This window comes from Pithys albifrons, chromosome 19 (assembly GCF_047495875.1).
Source record: "Pithys albifrons albifrons isolate INPA30051 chromosome 19, PitAlb_v1, whole genome shotgun sequence".
In the NCBI taxonomy this organism is placed as follows: Eukaryota; Metazoa; Chordata; class Aves; order Passeriformes; family Thamnophilidae; genus Pithys; species Pithys albifrons.
Window position 1 is genome coordinate 787,815 of NC_092476.1, and position 18,255 is coordinate 806,069.

Sequence of the window (18,255 nt, forward strand, 5' to 3'; positions counted from 1 at the left end):
CAGAGCCCTGAGCCCCTCTCTGAGCTCACACAGGGCTGGCAGGGGGAACAGAGCGAGTTCAGCTGAGCCCCAGAGCCCCTGCAGAGCCCTGAGCCCCTCTGTGAGCTCACACAGGGACACCAGGGGGGAACAGAGGGAGTTCAGCTGAGCCCCAGAGCCACCAGAGCCCTGAGCCCCTCTGTGAGCTCACACAGGGACACCAGGGGGGAACAGAGCGAGTTCAGCTGAGCCCCAGAGCCCCTGCAGAGCCCTGAGCCCCTCTGTGAGCTCACACAGGGACACCAGGGGGGAACAGAGGGAGTTCAGCTGAGCCCCAGAGCCCCTGCAGAGCCCTGAGCCCCTCTCTGAGCTCACACAGGGACACCAGGGCCACCACACCTCCAGCCAAACACCAGCAGGACTAGTTTTCTCTGCTGGGTAAAGGCACAACAGAGGGCATGGCAAAGGAAAAAGAAGCAAGACTGCTCAAAATAAACAGATGGCAGATTGGGCTCAATCTACAGACCACAACAGAGAGCTGAGAAATCTTACCAGGTATGAGCTTTGGGCAAATTATTAGTGCTGGCATCAATCTGGTGTATCGTGAAGAGCCGTGGGCCTGCAGCACCTGGAAGGCAGAGGGGAGATCTCACTGCTGGGTGGCACAACAGTCTCTGTGGCACTGCAGCAGCAGGAGAGCAACTGAAACACAGAGGAGCTCTGCACAAAGGAAGGTGAAACCATAAACAGGCAGGAAAACCCCAAACAAGCTCCCAGTGGTGTGGGACACTGTCCACACAGACAGCCCTGCAGTTATTTGAACCATGGAGGGATCAGGAACAGAGCACTGATATAGAAGAATAAATCCAGTGTGTCACACCATGCACAGTTCTAGGATTTTAATTTGACTTCTCTCCCCCTTCCCAGACAGCAAAACTTGCACAGCTGTACCTGCCCCTGCTTTATAACAGGTCTGGAATAGTGGCCAGTTCCACTGAAATTCCACAGAGTAGTCACAGTACCAACTCCTTATAATTTGGTTAAATTCCTGACTATTAGAGATCCCCTTGGTCTCTGCTAAAGGAAAGGACTGCAGCAGAGCAATCCCTCAGGCCTGGTGTGCACTGGAGATGCCACAAAGGACAGGAGAGGTTACAAATGCCTCAACCTGAGCAAATCAGGAATCCTGGCCTGAGCAGACAGACTAATATCAAAGATACAGTTCACAGGGTCTGTGTTTCTCATGGGGACTCTGCTGTTAATAAGCCTGTGCTGTGTTACTGCATTTCAGAGGACTGGTGGAATCATCTGCTCTGTCTAGAAGCATGTGGTGTTATCTGGTCCCAGAGCTGTGCAGGTGATGATATGAGGGCTTGTAAAAGTCAGGAATTAAAAACCAGGTTTGTGGAGCAAACACAAGGGGAAGGTCTGTAAGATCTCAGCTGATCAGAACTCCTGGCAGGGAAGGAAGTGCAGGACTGAGACAGAAGAGCCGTTTGCACCCGAGTAACACACCCACAAACAGGACTCTGTGGCTGCAGCCAGACCACTGATGGCTCTGAGAAGGTGCCCTGTATCCCCCCAGCCCCTGCAGGGGCTGCTCTGAGCTGTGCCCTTACCCTGCAGTGCCTTGAAGCCCTGCAGGGGCACCCGGGAGGAGCCGGTGACGAACTGCAGGAGCCGCGCCCGCCGCTCCTCGTCGAACAACTCCACGGCCTTCCAGAACCACTTCACGATGTTGCTGTCGGGGGTACAGTGTTTTAACCTCGTGTTTGCCTTCCAGTCGTTCACATCAATCTTTCCCAGTCCACAAATGATGAGCTGTAAATTTAAAAGAGAATTATTAGAGTATTTCATGACTGATCAGTGTAGAAATGGGTTTGGAGCCAGCCAAGTGAGGAAGAACTGACTGGGAAAAATGGACAGATTTTATACCTCTCACTCATCTTAAGCAATGCAAAAATATACCTGTTCTGGTTTGCTAATTTTACCTTTATACACAAACAATTTTTCAAATGGCCTCAATTAAAATTTAAAACAAACCCAAACCAACCATTAACAAGTGTCTTGACCCATCAGGTAAATAAGAGAAGCTCAGATTCCAGCCCTGGATGAAAGTGCAGAAATAATTCATATTTCAACTCAGTTTTTCCTTCTGGAGTAGCTCTGGATGCCCAGATCTCCTTCCTGTGGTACCACACACGTGACTCAGTTCAGGCTTTCCTGACAGAGCTTTCAGTGCTCCTGGAGATCCACAATGGATCAGGTTAAGCTCAACAGGGATAAGATCACAATTCTGAAGAAACTTTCAGAATTGACTAAGAACACTGGACCTTCCCCTTTCTTATTCTGCAGCTGCCAAATGATTCTGGGTTGGGGGCATGGCTGGCTCACTGCTGGGAGTGAGAATACTGGGGATAAAGGAGGAGCAACCACTGATGTTCTGGGGCACAGAAGCACAAGTGAATAATTTACCTGTGGCCACTTTGTATGGCAAACCCCTCAGCTGCAGAGCTGACAGAGTGTAACATTCCAGGTTAAAGCAAGCTTGGGATCTATGGAGGATCCTGTTTAGCTGCCAATCCTGAAGCACATGTGTCTGTGACAGCACCTTTCCTTCTGCTGGATTTACAGGGCCAATGGAGTCTGGAAAAACTCAGCTCTGCCAACCCCCTCAGGATCCTGACACCAGTCAGGGCAGCGCAGGGAGGGCTGGGGGCGAGTGCAGGGAGGTGGGAGGCACTGACAGCCTGTTCTCCTGGCAGACTGAATTAGATATCCCAGCAGTGTCTGGACAACCCGAGGTCACTGCAGGGACCTGCACCCCCAAAACACCCCCCAGCACCCCCAGCCCAGTGGCTGCCTGACCTTTCACCCCTGCACTGCCCCTGTCCCGTGTGGGAGCACACCTGGAGCTCAGCTCGGGGTCCCTCAGGCTCTCGGTGTTACACCTGATGACAGGACACACCAGCAGCACACTGACCTCTAACTCCTTCTCATCAAATGTCTTCAGCAGATGTTGGGGGATGACCTCATTGAATCCCTTCTGCAGCGCCAGGAACTGAGCTTCGATTCCTCGCAGGAACCTCCAGTTCACATACAGTCTGTGAGCAAGGGCAAAGTGGGCTTGGGGAGGGGTGTGAAACACAACACCCTGCAGCTCACCCACCCCAAACAACAGCCTGGCTGATGGATCACACCCACCCCAAACAACAGCCTGGCTGACTGATCACACCCACCCCAAACAACAGCCTGGCTGACTGATCACACCCACCCCAAACAACAGCCTGGCTGATGGATCACACCCACCCCAAACAACAGCCTGGCTGACTGATCACACCCACCCCAAACAACAGCCTGGCTGATGGATCACACCCACCCCAAACAACAGCCTGGCTGACTGATCACACCCACCCCAAACAACAGCCTGGCTGACTGATCACACCCACCCCAAACAACAGCCTGGCTGATGGATCACACCCACCCCAAACAACAGCCTGGCTGATGGATCACACCCACCCCAAACAACAGCCTGGCTGACTGATCACACCCACCCCAAACAACAGCCTGGCTGACTGATCACACCCACCCCAAACAACAGCCTGGCTGATGGATCACACCCACCCCAAACAACAGCCTGGCTGATGGATCACACCCTGCAGCTCACCCACCCCAAACACCAATCACACCCTGCAGCCAACCCACCCCAAACCCCAGCCTGGCTGACTGATCACACCCTGCAGCTCACCCAGTCCCAAACAACAGTCTGGCTGACACATCACACCCACCCCAAACCCAGCCTGGCTGACTGATCACAGCCAGCACTGACAGCCACCCCAACACACAGCAGTGCCTCCCACACAGGAACACAGAGACCCACTCTGAGGGACCCCTGCTGTACCTGACATACTCCTTCTTGTTCTCCTCTGTCACGGGGACGCTCTTGCCGTTGGGTTTGAGCTCGTGCTGGATGATCTCGCCGTAGGCGTTGTGCTCCACACAGAAGGTGTGGTCCAGCACGCCCGTGATGTCGTTCTCCCTGCGAGGGAAGGGGCAGGGACTGAGGGGGATCCCTCCTGCAAACACATCCCAGCCACCACCCACCCCACAGAATCGCAGAATCCTAGAATGGATTGGGTTGGAAAAGACCTCTGAGATCAGCAAGTCCAACCTTTGATCCAACCCCACTGTGATCACCAGCCCAGGGCACTCTGTGCCCTGGGCTGGTGATCACAGTAGGGTTGGATCAAGACATGGTTGAATCAAGACATGGTGGATTCTCACTCAGTGCCACATCCACAGAATCACAGAATGGATTGGGTTGGAAAAGACCTCTGAGATCATCAAGTCCAACCCTTGGTCCAACTCCAGTCCCTTTACCAGATCATGGCACTCAGTGCCATGGCCAAGCTCAGCTGAAAAACCTCCAGGGATGGGGAATCCACCCCCTCTCTGGGCAGCCCATTCCAATCCCTGAGCACTCTCTCTGTGAAGAATTTCTTTCTGCTCTCCAACTTCGATTTCCCCTGGCAGAGCTTGAGCCCATTGTGCCCCCTTGTCCTATTGCTCTCAATGTTATGTTTTAACAACGTTACTCAATGTGATGTTTTAGTACCATGTTACTGTTATTAAAATATATTTTATATATAATAATAGGCAAATTTAATAAATTAAAATTTATTAACTCCCCTCCTGTCCCCCAGATTTGAATGCCTTGAGCATTTTTAGCCTTAAAGAAGCTTAATTGTGCAAGGAAGGTATTTCTTAAGTCTGCCTGAGCAGGAGATCCAAACATACTCCATTTCCCGTGGATTTAGGATCACTGTCACACAACAAATGGCACCCCAACACCCCAAGGTGCTCTCCAGGGTACATACAGTATCCAGACCAAGCTGTTGTGAAGATCAGGGTCAACCAGCTCCATGTCATCCAAAGTGATTGGCTTCCCAAGCAGCTGCTTGTAGAAAGGCAGCGTGAAGCCGCCGTCGATGTAGTGCCCGTGGAACACGGCCATGCCCATGATCCGGCCCACGAAGTGGAAGTAGGACAGGTGCTCCTGCAAGGGGGGACAAACAGGTAAGACCCTTATGCTGCTGGGTAGGAGAGAAATCACAGACTCACAGACTATTCTGAGCTGGAAGGGACCCACAAGGATCATTAAGTCCAGCTCAAGTCAATGGCCCACACAGGGGATTGAACCCATGACCTTGGCATTGTTACAACCCAGTTTTAACCAACTGAGCTGATCTCAGGGTCGATGTAAACACAAAGGAAAGATAAAAAAACCCAACCCCGGTGCAGAATGTTTGTGTTTGTTCTCATACACACACTGCTCCCAGTCCAGGAGTCTTTTACCAGTACAAACCAAACCAAACTCAATTTCTCCCAAAGGAAACAGAACTTGCTGGAAGATGTCCATTTCAGAACCCATTTGAGAAGTTTCTTTGAGCAGTACAACAAGAACAGGTGCAGCCCAGCAACCCCAGTGCCAGGATCTGTTCCTGAGCCCAGACCCCGTGCAGGGGGATCCCCTGGAGGCGGCACCTCCGTACCGGGTTGACGGCGGAGTCGGGGTTGATCTGCAGGGTGTAAATGTCATCCCGGGAATACTGGAACAGCCCATAGTATGGATTCAGCATTTCATGGGACAGCAGGTACAGCCACTCCCTGCAGAAAATACAATAACCTATTGGTGCTTTGTGGCAAAGGCTTTCCTGCACTCAGGATCTTTTCAACAGAGTCTGGTTCTCAATCTTACTGTTAAACATAAATGTGAAGGAAGTGACCTCTGAACATGCTGATTTAAGGCTGAAATCAGAATTGTTTTTCCTGGCTCAGAAACCACACAGCACCTGACAGCTGATGGATGTCCCAGCTTTCCAAGATCTTTCTCCAGGTCACTTATTTCCAATGTTTCTGACTCTGATTCTCCTTCATCCATTACACACCAAGACAAGACACCACGTGTTCACTTGACCATATCACAGAGATTCTATAATCAAAGCTTTTAATATAAACCATTTTTAGGCAGTGAATATATTTGGTTCAAGTTTTAATTACCTGACCACAAATCAGTCAATAATAGTCTGAGAATTGGGAACATCATTTTTTATAAGCAAAAAGTAACCTCAGGTTATTGACAGACTTAAGTTGCCTACAAACTGCTGGTTTTAAACACTTGGCTTCAAACTGCAGTGACAATTTGCAATAAAACATGTTTTTTGGTTAAAGTTGTTCCACAAACCTGAGTCTTTAGTGGTTTGGATTCTCAGACACCCAAACTCCACTAACCAAAGACAGTAATTTCAACAGATACCAAAACCTGTCTGACAGATGTCTGATGTGATCTGTAACCTGCATTTTGATTTATTTCCAAGAAACTGGTGCTTTTTGGATGCAGTTTTTCTTTTAGAAGACTATCTAAAGCTATATATTCTTCTGACATCCAATCTGTTACAGAAATAAATATACATAAAAGTAATGTAGAAGAACCAGGGCCAACACCAGGGAAGGGACAGAGCAGGGACTGCTTACCTGGCAACTCCTCCATAATCAAGGCCTTCCTCCCCACGAAATTTGATCATTAATCGCTTCCACAGGTCTTTTGGCCTCATCTTCATGACTTGCCTGTAGGATTCCTGAAAACACAGAGCCCTTCCTTTGGTTCAACTGCTCCTTGCAGACTCAGGAGAGGGGAGTTCAGGATCCCCAAAAGGGATACTAGGAAAGGGGACACTGTGTTCCCAGATACCAACCAGGCTACTTATTTAATCTTAAATTTACTTTAATTACTCGACTGTCTTGACCTCCCCTTGAGACTCTTCTCCCAGTAACGCTTCCCTGCAGCCTTCAAGATCCCACCAGAGCAACAACCCTCCTGCCCTCCCCTCAAGGTGCAGAACCCCCCCCCAAACCCCCAATTACCTCGAAAATCTCCTCCCTGGAGACCTCGATGCGGCAGTGCCCGGCCTGGGGCTGCTGCTGGGACAGCTCCTGCCGCAGGATCTTCAGCTTCTGCACCAGGTCCCTCTTGTAGCGCGGCACGGTCAGGCACTCGGCCTCGTCGGGCAGCTGGCACAGCGACACCACCTGCGGCGGCTGCGGCGCCTGCTGGTCCTTCAGCTGGTTCTGGCGGCTGCAAACACACACACAAGCCCTGGCTGCACACCTGGCCCACACCTCTCCTCCTCCCAGAGCTGCAGCTTGGGGTCTGCACCACTTCCACTTTGCTGTGGTTACTGCGGTGGTTGCGCTCCTGAATCAGCTCGGGGGGATTTAACCTGTGGGTCTGTCTGTCCTGCCAACCCTCAGCTGGTTTTAGGGATTGTTATTCATAGAATCATAGAATGGATTGGGTTGGAAGAGACCACCGAGATCAGCAAGTCCAACCCTCGATCCAACCCTACTGTGATCACCAGCCCAGGGCACGGAGTGCCCTGGGCTGGTGATCACAGTGGGGTTGGATCAAGACATGGTGGATTCTCACTCATCACAGTGGGGTTGGATCAAGATGTGGTGGATTCTCACTCATCACAGTGGGGTTGGATCAAGACGTGGTGGATTCTCACTCATCACAGTGGGGTTGGATCAAGACATGGTTGGATCAAGACATGGTGGATTCTCACTCATCACAGTGGGGTTGGATCAAGACGTGGTGGATTCTCACTCAGTGCCACAACCATAGAATGGATTGTATTGGAAAAGACCCCTGAGATCATCAAGTCCAACCCTTGGTCCAACTCCAGTCCCTTTACCAGATCATGGCACTCAGTGCCACGGCCAAGCTCAGCTGAAAACCCTCCAGGGATGGGGAATCCATCCCCTCTCTGGGCAGCCCATTCCAATCCCTGAGCACTCTCTCTGTATGGAAGAGGTTACAGCACAGACAATAAGGTTTTATCTGTATGATTTGACTCCAGAGCTGCTGACACTGAATTTCTCATATACCATTTCCACATTTCCTTTGCATGTTTTCCCTTCCTCCATCTCAAAACTGAGGGATCTGCCAAAGCCTCTGCCTCTAATCTCCAGTCAATACCATGGTCTGTTTTCAATGGCTTGTCTGGAAAAGACTAAGCTCACAGAAAGATGTTTGTACTGGCAGCTTGGCAAGGACCTTGTCCCTTGTACCTGGCCTAGTCTGGACCACAGGAATGTGGGAGTTCACATGGAACTAATTGGCACAGATAAACAAGTGTTTTTACCAGCAATTCTAAGAGATTTTGTAAATCTGACTTCTTACTAGGAAAAGTAAATGGATGGTGTTGCAGAGATCTTGTACACAGGATATTGCACAGCTTTGGCATTCCCAAACAACACAGGAGGGAAACACTTCTGTCCCTAAATCAAGAGAAAAATATCTCTGTGTGGAGCACACGAGAATACCCCAAATTTACTGGATAAAGAGGAAATGCTACAATTCAGAATGTTCTCCAAGTGGAACGTTGTTTTGTTTTTCAACAAAGACCAAAAAATATTAGATAGAACCAAACAGCTTAAATGTATTTTAGAATTTCTGCCTTTTGTCTGTTTTGAAACAAGGCCTAGTAGAGAACTCTCCTGGCCAACCAAAATTCCCCTCCAGCTCTGCAGTAACAACACCTCTTTCCTCCTGGGTTCTGAGGAGGGAGTAACACACAGACCCTGCTCTGCCACCACGTCCTGGGATGCAGAACCTCAGGAGGGAGCTCAGGGTTGTTATTTCCAGTGTTCTGTTTGCTACTGGGGCTGGTTTTCACATAAGGCCACCTCAACTTTATTCCTAAGCTGATCACATTGGTCTCACAACCAACTACAGTTATTTTTATCCTGAAACCCCAAGTCCTCACACTAATTCAGACACACACACTCTGTGATTCCAGAGTGTGGCTCCATGTCATTTATGATGGTTAATTCTCACTGGCAATTAGCTTTAAATATGAATCTCATTTAAATTGTGCTTAATTCACAGGCAAATCAAAGCAAAACCTTTATTCTGTCTTCTGAACTTGCTAATTCCATAGGAAGGAATATGTGAAAATATTCCTACCAAGTGGTCATGTTCATATACGGAGTGGGCACCCACCAAGGGGGTGGGCTTAAGGCAGGGGAAGCTCTCACATGTCCTGGTTGGTGCAGCAGAAGGACAAGCCCCAGAGATGATTTATCAGGCAGCAGACTCTGCTGATGACACTGCTGGGAGAGTTTCTGAAATCCTCCCCTAATGAGAGACAGATGGACACAGGGAAAGCTTCAGCAACTGCAGGACTACTGAGAGTTTCAATCAATGCAAAATGGCTCTGGGATTCTGGGCATCAGAAGTCAAATTGGGTTTTCCAGCTGACAAAGGCAGAGCTGTGTCTGTCCTGCCCCAAACTGCACCGAGCTGAGCAGTTGGCCAAGCACAGCCCAGCCGACTGATTTACTGCAGTTTAAGAACTGCTCTGCTGCAGCTAAAAGGGTCTGAAGGTGCATTCAGGTAAAATACCTAAATCTGAATTCATTTAAGGAACTTTTCTTTGTCTCAAACACAAACATGCTCCTCCACTGCGAAGTTTTTGTCACTTCAAACCACCAGTCTGGGTTAAGCAAAAATTAGTGGTGATTTCTTTGTTTCAAATTAAAAAAGCACCCGAAGTGTCTGGATGACTGGAGCTTACTGCAGTCTGGCACATACACATAAATAACCGGTGATTTCTCCAAACAAAACTCCTATTTGTCAATATTTACACTCTTCTCCCTCCCTCAAGTGTATATTGGGCCAAGGCTAGACAGTTTGTGTAATGCATAAAGACGTGTTGAGTCCTGGATATTCCTTTCCGTTCCTCGGTTTTGTCTTTTCACTCCCTGTTCCCATTATTCTTTCCTTCAGCTTTTCTTGCCAATGATTCACTTCCTTCAAGGCCTATCCCTCCTCCTCGCTCCTTGCCCAGGGCTGAGTGGCTTTCCCTGGAACCAGCTCCTCATTGTTCCTTCCACTTAACACCCACTCAACACTTTCCAGGTGTTTCCCAGGAGTATTAAAAGGTATCAGCAGCAGAAACAATGGAGTCAAACTCCCAAATAGCTTGGACAAGCCGATAGCCACGTCTGGGCAAAAAAAGGAGAAGTGTTTTCTTTTTTGTTTCCATTTTAGTAGAAAATCCCCAGTGTGTGATGAGTGCCGAAGGAATAAAACGAGGCCCAGAATTCTTTTGAGTTTCCCCTTCTCTTTTCAAAAGTGCGATATGAAAATGTGATATCAGAACGCTAAGGCAGGAAAAAAATGCAGTGCCTGTTCTATTTTATTCTTTTCGTTAAAAAGCTGATTTAAATTGCTGGGGTTTTATTTTGAGAACATCTCAACTGGCCCTACTCTAAAGCTGAAGGGAGGGCTGAGCTATTCCTCCTTTATTCCAGGACAGTTGGGCAGCTGTGAACTCATCACTATTTCACACCATTGGGTTCGTATTTTAAAACAACTTCTCCACAACTGAAAGCAGAATGAAGGAGAAAGAAAACCAAGCGCCCTTCTTGCTGTTAGGGGGAAAACCAAAATCCACGGGCTAATGTTTCCCCCCGGACAGCGCTGCCCTCCCTCTGCATCACAACAGCCGGACATTCCTGCCTAAGCGCTCCTGGAGATGGTTTTGCCAAGAGCGACCAAAATGGAAGGAAGTTGTAGAGTGGCAAAGGACCCTCCATGCCCGAGTGGCAGAGGGCACCCTGTCAGAGCCACCTCCGTCCCGGGCCGGGCTTTGGGACTCACTTGAGCACCAGGTGCAGGTTCGCGGAGAGCCGCGGGTCTGTGAACTGCGTCGTCCTGTTGTTATGGTCAACAAAATAAACCCTGCCCGTCGCCGTGTTTCGGATCTCCCATCCAGGAGGCAGCGGCCCAAGCTCCTCACAATTGATGTTGCTAAGATCCCTGGGCAAACAAACAGAAAGGAGAAATACCTCAGCGTCAGCCTGCGAGCCAAGGAGCGTGGATGTGAGAGCTGAGGGAATGGATTGCTCCAGGAACAACTTGCTGCGTCTCTGCTCCCAAGGTGCCACCCCACCAAGCAAACACACCCACCGGCACACGTGGGGAAAAGCCTGATCGAACTGCCCTCCCTTCCACAAACCAACCCCAGCTGTTACATCAAGAGAGGCTTCAGACGAACTAAAGACCATATTTGTCAGAATGGAACTGCAGTTCAGCACCAATTCTGACAGAGAACATTTCTAAAGCCACATAAGGAACTGTGGTTCACACTTTATGAACTCCTACAAAGCACAACTGTATTTCTGAAGGGTTCTACTTTCCCTAAGAATTCCACATGGGATGTGTGTCTGTGGCACAGGCAGCTTTGGCCAAACCCCCAGTGCTGGGGGGAAGCAAACAGCTCTAACAAAGTATTTCCACTCCAGTGCTCTGTGAGCAGTGACTCAGCTCTGCCCTGAGTGGTGCAGAGGTGGCTCAACAGGTCTCAGGAAAAATTCCCCTGAAATTTGGAAGATTCATTTCACAGCTTCACTGAAGACAAGTCCTGGTCTCCAAAAACTCGCTGATAATTCATGGCCAGAGTTCACACCCCTCACATGGTCCAGGGAAGCTCTTCCCAAGGTGTTCAGCATTCCAAGTGTCCTGGGAGGACAGAGCCAAGGGATGGAATGGCTCAAAAGGTGCACCTGCAGGGATTCCAAGGGCTGAGGAGCCACTAATGGAACAGGAGGCTCTAGGACTGAACTCCTGCTGCTGTTCCCCATGAACTCACTGCTGCTGGGCCACAGGGCTCACTGCTGCTGACCACGTGTGTGCTATCAGCATAAAATACAATATTCCTTAGGAATGACATAAATCCCACCCTCGTGCAATCAGCCAAATCCTGGTGTCAGTCTGTGCTGCCACACCTCAGGCTGCACACAGAACCACAACACCCCACACTGAGGGATTACATCTTCAAATCATTCTTTTCAGAGCCTGGTTTGGTACAAAGCACAAGTCAAGGGCTTCCTAAGGCACAGCTGCAGCCTCAGGTCTGCAGGGGACACATCAAAGCAAGGCAGAGTCCAGCAACACAAACCCAGTAACCAAATGGTAATTCCACCCACAATGAAGTTGTGGCCATAAGGCATTTTATCCTTCCTGGGACACTCATTTCCATGGGAAGGAACATCAGCAATACTCAATTCTCCCAAATGCCAGCACTGGCTGCCAGTTCAAACCACACACATCTCACACCAGCAGCCAAGACTTTAAGAGACAAGTGTTTCCAACAGGATTTCTTGGCTATTTAAAGAACAATCAGAAACCACCATAATTTCCATTATCACCCTTTCAAACACATCAGAAACAATCATGTGCACAATCATGAACAATATGTACATGTGTATTGTGCACATAAGGCCATGAAAAGAGAAAGACTTCAGATTTCTTTTCTCCCAAGTGCTGAGGTGGTGCAGGAACAGCAGTTTGAGTGTTTCAGTCCAACCCAGTTTCCACTGAAGTATCTCAACAAAACATTTGGAAGTGTTCAGATTCTGCTTTGTGTGTCATTGCTTTGCAGAGTATTAAAATCTGGCCCTGATTCACATGCCAAATCCAGGATCAGTGAACTGCACCTGTTTTCAAAACACCACTGTAATTCACCTCTTGATTCTCCACCTCTGCATTAAAATAACGACTAAGAACCAAGGAAGAGACACCAATGAATTCTGATGAATAACTTGTTAAAATGATATATAAGGGGCCAGGAATCCTAAATATAATATTAGACAGAGAAACCTGTGAGGAGAGCAGCACTTAAATGATTTTGACTTGAAACCTTGGGGGTACTTCCATCATTTCTTACCTGGGTACTCTTGGATCGTGCCACGTGCTGACACCAGTCTGCGTGTGCAGAAAATAGACCTGACCCTGCTGAGTTGTCCTTTGCTCTGTGAAATCAAGATAAATTAATACATGTAAGAACAGAAACCGCAAACACACAGACACCCATTCCCTAAACTAAGGAACCAAACGGACCTTACGTACGAGGAGAAGACCCCCCCGTTCTCCCAGCTCTGGAGCCCCCCCCGGAGAGGGCTGTGGTGTCCATACCGTATCCTTCGGGCAGGTCGGGAGGCGTGTGCAGGTGTGTCCTGCTCATGTAGTTGCGGTGCCGCTGGGAGCGCACCCTGCGCTCGGCCAGCCGCGGGTCCGCCGCCTGCCCGCACGTGGCGCCGTTGGTGCCCGGGATCGGGGTGTTCTCGTCCACCAGGCAGCTCAGGGGCCTGCCCGGGCTGGAGTACTCGGATGCTGGCCTGGGAAAGGGAGAGAGGCACCCTCAGGGGGGTGGGCCACGGGACACACCTGGGGCGGCTGCACTGGGGGCTCCCGGCAGAGCTGACCCACCGAGCAGGACACGGTGGGAGAGCAAAGGTGTTCTGAGCTCCCCAGGGGAATATGGGAGAGGCACAGAAAGTGCTGAGCTGGAATGGACCCTCAGGGATCACCCAGTCCAATCTCAGTCCTGCACAGGACCATCCCCAGGAGTCACACCCTGTGCCCCCGAGCATCATCCAAACCCTCCTGGAGCTCTGGCAGCCTTGGAGCTGTGCCCACTGCCCTGGGGAGCCTGGGCAGTGCCCACCACCCTCTGGGGGAAGAGCCTTTTCCTGAGATCCAACCTGACCCTGCCCTGGCACAGCTCCAGCCCTTCCCTGGGTGCTGTCCCTGCCCTGGCACAGCTCCAGCCCTTCTGTGGGTGCTGTCCCTGCCCTGGCACAGCTCCAGCCCTTCCCTGGGTGCTGTCCCTGGTCCCACAGAGCAGAGATCAGTGCCTGCCCCTCCTCTGCCCTCCCAAGGAAGCTGTACCTGCAGTGAGGTCTCCCCTCAGCCTCCCCTTCATCCCCAGACTTTCCCACCTTGCCCTCCTATGGCTCAGGGAGTGATCAGGCCTTGTTATTCCTTCTGTTTTTTAAGGAAGGTTATTAGACAAGGATGGTGATGAAGGGCTAAGCAAGAGAAAAAGCTGCTGCTCTTGGGAGCTCCACTGCAAGGGGAAACACTGGCTGTGTGATCCCATATCCCAGTGCTGCTCCCAAAAGGATTTAAAGTGGGTTAGAGGGGGATTGACAGGGTCACTTGAAATCCCCTGAACAAATTATACATTTTATATTTGTTTTTCTACTGTAAATGTGTCTAGAGCTTAGAATGGGTATTTTAACATACCAGGAAAAACAAAGGTAAATTAAAAAGCTGTTCAATCCCTTCACTCCAAAACTGATCAGAGCTGGCAGTGTTAACAGTACAGATTATTTTAAGTCAAATATATCCATGCAGAGACCAGAATAACATTGAGAATGGCAGAGACACTCTGCAGAGTCTGAAAAATCTCCAATGCCACTGCCTGAAGTTCAGGGAACAGCAAAATTGGTTTGAGGAAAGTCTCACAACACACACCTACAGTTACCAGAAAAGGTGGTTGGGAGGATTTTGAAACATGCTGTGGACAATCAGCTCTACCTGTTCTGGGTTACATGGCAAGGGAGAGGCAATGTCTGACAGCTACTCCTGAGCTCAATTCTTCACCCTCACAACATCTGCACATTGTCCTGTCTGTATTTACAGAGTTCTACCACAGCACCTCTACAAGGAAATAAAGATGCTGCTCTTAGGGGAGGGAAAAAACCTCCTCAGAAGCATCTTCTGAGTTACACACTGGGCAGACTGAAGGAGCAGGATGCCAAGGAAGGAAAGCATGACCTTGTGCAGAGTGCCCTGGAGGAATGGGCACTGCCCTGCCAGAGCCCTGGGGCAGTGATGCCCAGGCAGCCACCCCAGGCTGGGGATGTTCCTCACCGTGTGGGTCGCTCCCACTGCGTCGTGCGCGTGATGTGGTTCAGGTACTGGATCCTCCCCGAGGCCGTCCTGCGCTCCTCCCACCTGCAAGGCAGCCACAGGCAAGGTGTTGGTACAGAACAATCAAAGGGGAGCAATTCAGACCTACATAGACCCTGTGAGACTGAAAGCAGCTGAGAATAATCAAGGCCAGGGCTGCTGGAGATTGTTAAAGGAGAAATCACTCCCCAGGAGTTTCTCATGAGAACTCCTCAGGTTTCCCACACCACACTGGAGATGTACCTGCAAACAGTCAGGATGAGTTCACCAAAACACTGGACTTGTGAGATACAGACTATAACCAATTAGGATTTGCAATTAGATGGTGTGAGGTTCAATTCAGCCAATAAAGCAGCTTTAACCCCATACAAACTGTGTGCAGTGTGTAATAAATGGCACTCACTTGACCACAATGGTCTGATGTGCAGTGTCTTTATTCCTCCTTGTTATTTATTGTTTACTTTAGTGAGGCAGCCACAAGGCAAGGCAGGGCCATGCCAGGAACCCAGGGCACAGCTGCTTCCCACCCCAGTGCCAGCTCAGGAAGGCACACACTGCCATGGATCACAGGGCTGAGCAAGGTGACAGGAAACAACTGAGGGCTGAACTCAGAAATGATTTACCATGTTCTTCCCTTGGAACCAGGCACAGCATTAACAATATCACACCTCCCCATTACAGAACTGCTTGAATTCTAATTAAATTCAAAGAGCCACATAAAGAAACTTCCTGAAAATATCATGCTTCATAATGCATTTAACTTGTTTTGACCATGGGGTCTAACAAGTCCTTCCACAGCATCTGCATGCACTACTTGCTCTCATTAAAAAGTCAGCTTCAAATAATGGGACTTTTTAATTATTATCAATTTTGCACTCCTAAGTACATGAGGCTGTACAGGAAGCTTTGCAGTTACACAACTAAGTGAGCAATATTTATGCAAGGAACACTTTGAAGTGAAGTGAAAGTCCAGATTCTGACTTATCTGGACTCCAAATTAACACAAGAATGGGATGTAGATGCCACTTTGCATTTCAAAATCCATCATCTGAAGTCTCAGTTTCCCCTGTTTTTACCTGCCAAGAATCACATTCAGGAGGTCTGTGTTTGCTCTGAAGAAGTTGCTGACAGCACCAGAACCTAAACCAGAGCATGTTCCTGCCTTCTCAGAAGTGGTTTAGGTGATAATGATGTCAGTAACTCTCAGAGGGGCAGAGCAGACCCCCAGGTCAATACAACAGGAGCTCAGGCTTTTCCAGTCATGTTTCTCCCTCTGATACACCTGGAATGCAGAGGATCCAGGTGTGTCAGAGTGTGCCCCTCTGCAGGAGGCAGCCAGGCCCTGGGATCACTTCCTGGCCACAAACCCACCACATGCACAAGGCCATGATCTGACATTGTACCAGTTTATCCATTCTATAATTTGAGAGCCATTTTCTCAGCCCAGTGTCCTCTGCAGTGCATTTATTCACAGGGGACTGCTGTGTGTGCCCCAGTTGCTGCAAAGCCGCAGGACCTCCAGTGCAGGGGTAAATCCAGGCCCTTTCTTTGTGCCCTGCCTGTCCCTCCTGCAGAGGCGTGTTGGGAGCTGTGTCTGTGTGACCTCCCCCCTCTGCTCACCCATCAGGCAGGTCGTTGTCGAACAACCGACTGCAATCCACCACTTGGCCTCCAGTGCCAATCCGGTCCCGGGACTGCAGACTCACTGTGGGGACAATAAAGGAATTATTAAGGATGTGACATCTGCATGGAAAACACTGTTACATTGGAAAGAGAACTGGTACAGCCTGGGAGGACTAAGCTGAGCCACCTTCTGGATGGGATTTTCCTTCTCACAAATCAGTCATAAGGAACAGGACAGAGAATTCCATGGATGAAAACACACATTTCCAGAAAGTTAGAATATTAAATATTAAAGAATATGAGTGCAAGCTGAGGCAGGAAGAGAAGTCAAATCCAAAGCTGTCGTTAACTTCTCTCCATGTGAGGTGGACTCTGACACCTGACTGGTGGCAGCAGCAGGACAGGCCAACAGGGGAACTGCTGACAGAAAGACCTAAAATAAGGAATTCCTCCATGTTTTTGACTCCCTCTTATGTACTCTGTGTGCTACACCCACACAAACACAAAAACTAGGCAAAATTTAACTGCTAGAAGCACTTGATGTCTGGTTTATTATTTCTAACACCAGTGCTAAGAAGGGAAATGCAACCCACAAAAGCAGCACCCTGAAAAGCCCTCCCTGCCCTCAGCAGAACTGCTTCACTTCTGATTTAACTTCCATTTTTTCACATGATTCATTGCAATGGATATTTATGCCTGAAGCTTTTGTGCTGCAATTATGAAAACAAAGATTGTTTTAGGCTGCTTTTGTTCCCAATATCACAATTTGCAAGTGTCCAATCTGATAATTTATGACACTTGTGTTCCTGCAGGGCTGGGGTGGGTTTTTGATGTTTTGTTATGCCTTTAACAATAAAACAATTGCTCAGAAAGCTCCATACGTGCTGTGGCCCACACTGCTGGAGGTGATGGCACTAATGCACCTCTGCACATGACCTTAACCTGAATGCAACCAAAATCTGGGCCAGGTCACAAAGTTTCAGGAGCCAGAGCAGAACTGGCAGCTTTTTCCCCCAAATTTTCAACATGTCTTGAAGCTGAGAATTAATCACACCAAGCCAGCAGTACCTGCTGCATTCCCAACCCAAATTAACTCCAAGCCTTCCATGAACTCTAGAGAGAAATGTTTTCACTTCAAGCAAAGCAAAATTCTGGGTGGTGTATTCACTCTGCAATGACCCCACACATCACAAGTTCCATGGCTGCAGGATTTGCAAGGATTTACTCTCTGCTGAAGGTATCAGTCACAGCTCAGTATTGGTTTCAAATCTTGCACAGTCTCTTAATTTAAGACAGTTTATCATTCAAGGAACTGAGAGTTTATTTATAACTTGTTCTATGTTCTTACTTATTTTCAGCCTACATTTCTCCACCATCTAACAACTGCACTGGAATTATCTAGTTTTACTCAGGCTCATTCACCCATTCAACAAAACTGCATTCATGAAGGAAGATTAAAATATAAGAAGATTAATAATGACAAATTAAAAAAGACAGGAGAACCTGGAATCTTACCAAAGATGCATTAAATTAAACCAGAGCCATGACTGAGCAAACCTGCCCTTTCTGGTGAGAACAGCAGAGCAGAACACACAGATTTGCTCTGGGTCTCTGCTGTGACCTGACAAGGTGGGTTTCTCCAGGTTCAGTGCCCCATCCAGCAGCTCCTGCTGTCCAGGGAGCCCAGCAGAGCCAGAGCTGCTCTGGCTACACACTCTCCATGGGCACACCAGGTTAAGCCAACCCATCAGTGGGTTCATACCCACACTGCTGACGAGTCCCCTCTCACAACCTGCCCCCTCTGAAGCCCCTTTGCCAGTGCCCAGGGC

General features: G+C 49.1%; 1 protein-coding gene across 2 annotated transcripts in view; it reads right to left on the reverse strand.

Moving 5' to 3' along the window:
- SMURF2 (SMAD specific E3 ubiquitin protein ligase 2) overlaps positions 1-18,255 on the reverse strand; it is a 60,545-nt gene that overhangs the window by 3,851 nt on the left and 38,439 nt on the right. For both annotated transcript variants that reach the window (XM_071573903.1, XM_071573902.1), the window contains 13 exons: positions 16,424-16,508; positions 14,765-14,848; positions 13,022-13,224; positions 12,774-12,858; positions 10,706-10,864; positions 6,904-7,114; positions 6,514-6,617; positions 5,532-5,646; positions 4,857-5,035; positions 3,881-4,018; positions 2,963-3,083; positions 1,599-1,800; positions 532-607 (listed from right to left, as the gene is read on the reverse strand). In XM_071573903.1, coding sequence (XP_071430004.1) covers positions 532-607; positions 1,599-1,800; positions 2,963-3,083; positions 3,881-4,018; positions 4,857-5,035; positions 5,532-5,646; positions 6,514-6,617; positions 6,904-7,114; positions 10,706-10,864; positions 12,774-12,858; positions 13,022-13,224; positions 14,765-14,848; positions 16,424-16,508 — 1,762 coding nt within the window. The remainder of the gene's footprint in view (positions 1-531; positions 608-1,598; positions 1,801-2,962; positions 3,084-3,880; positions 4,019-4,856; positions 5,036-5,531; positions 5,647-6,513; positions 6,618-6,903; positions 7,115-10,705; positions 10,865-12,773; positions 12,859-13,021; positions 13,225-14,764; positions 14,849-16,423; positions 16,509-18,255) is intronic.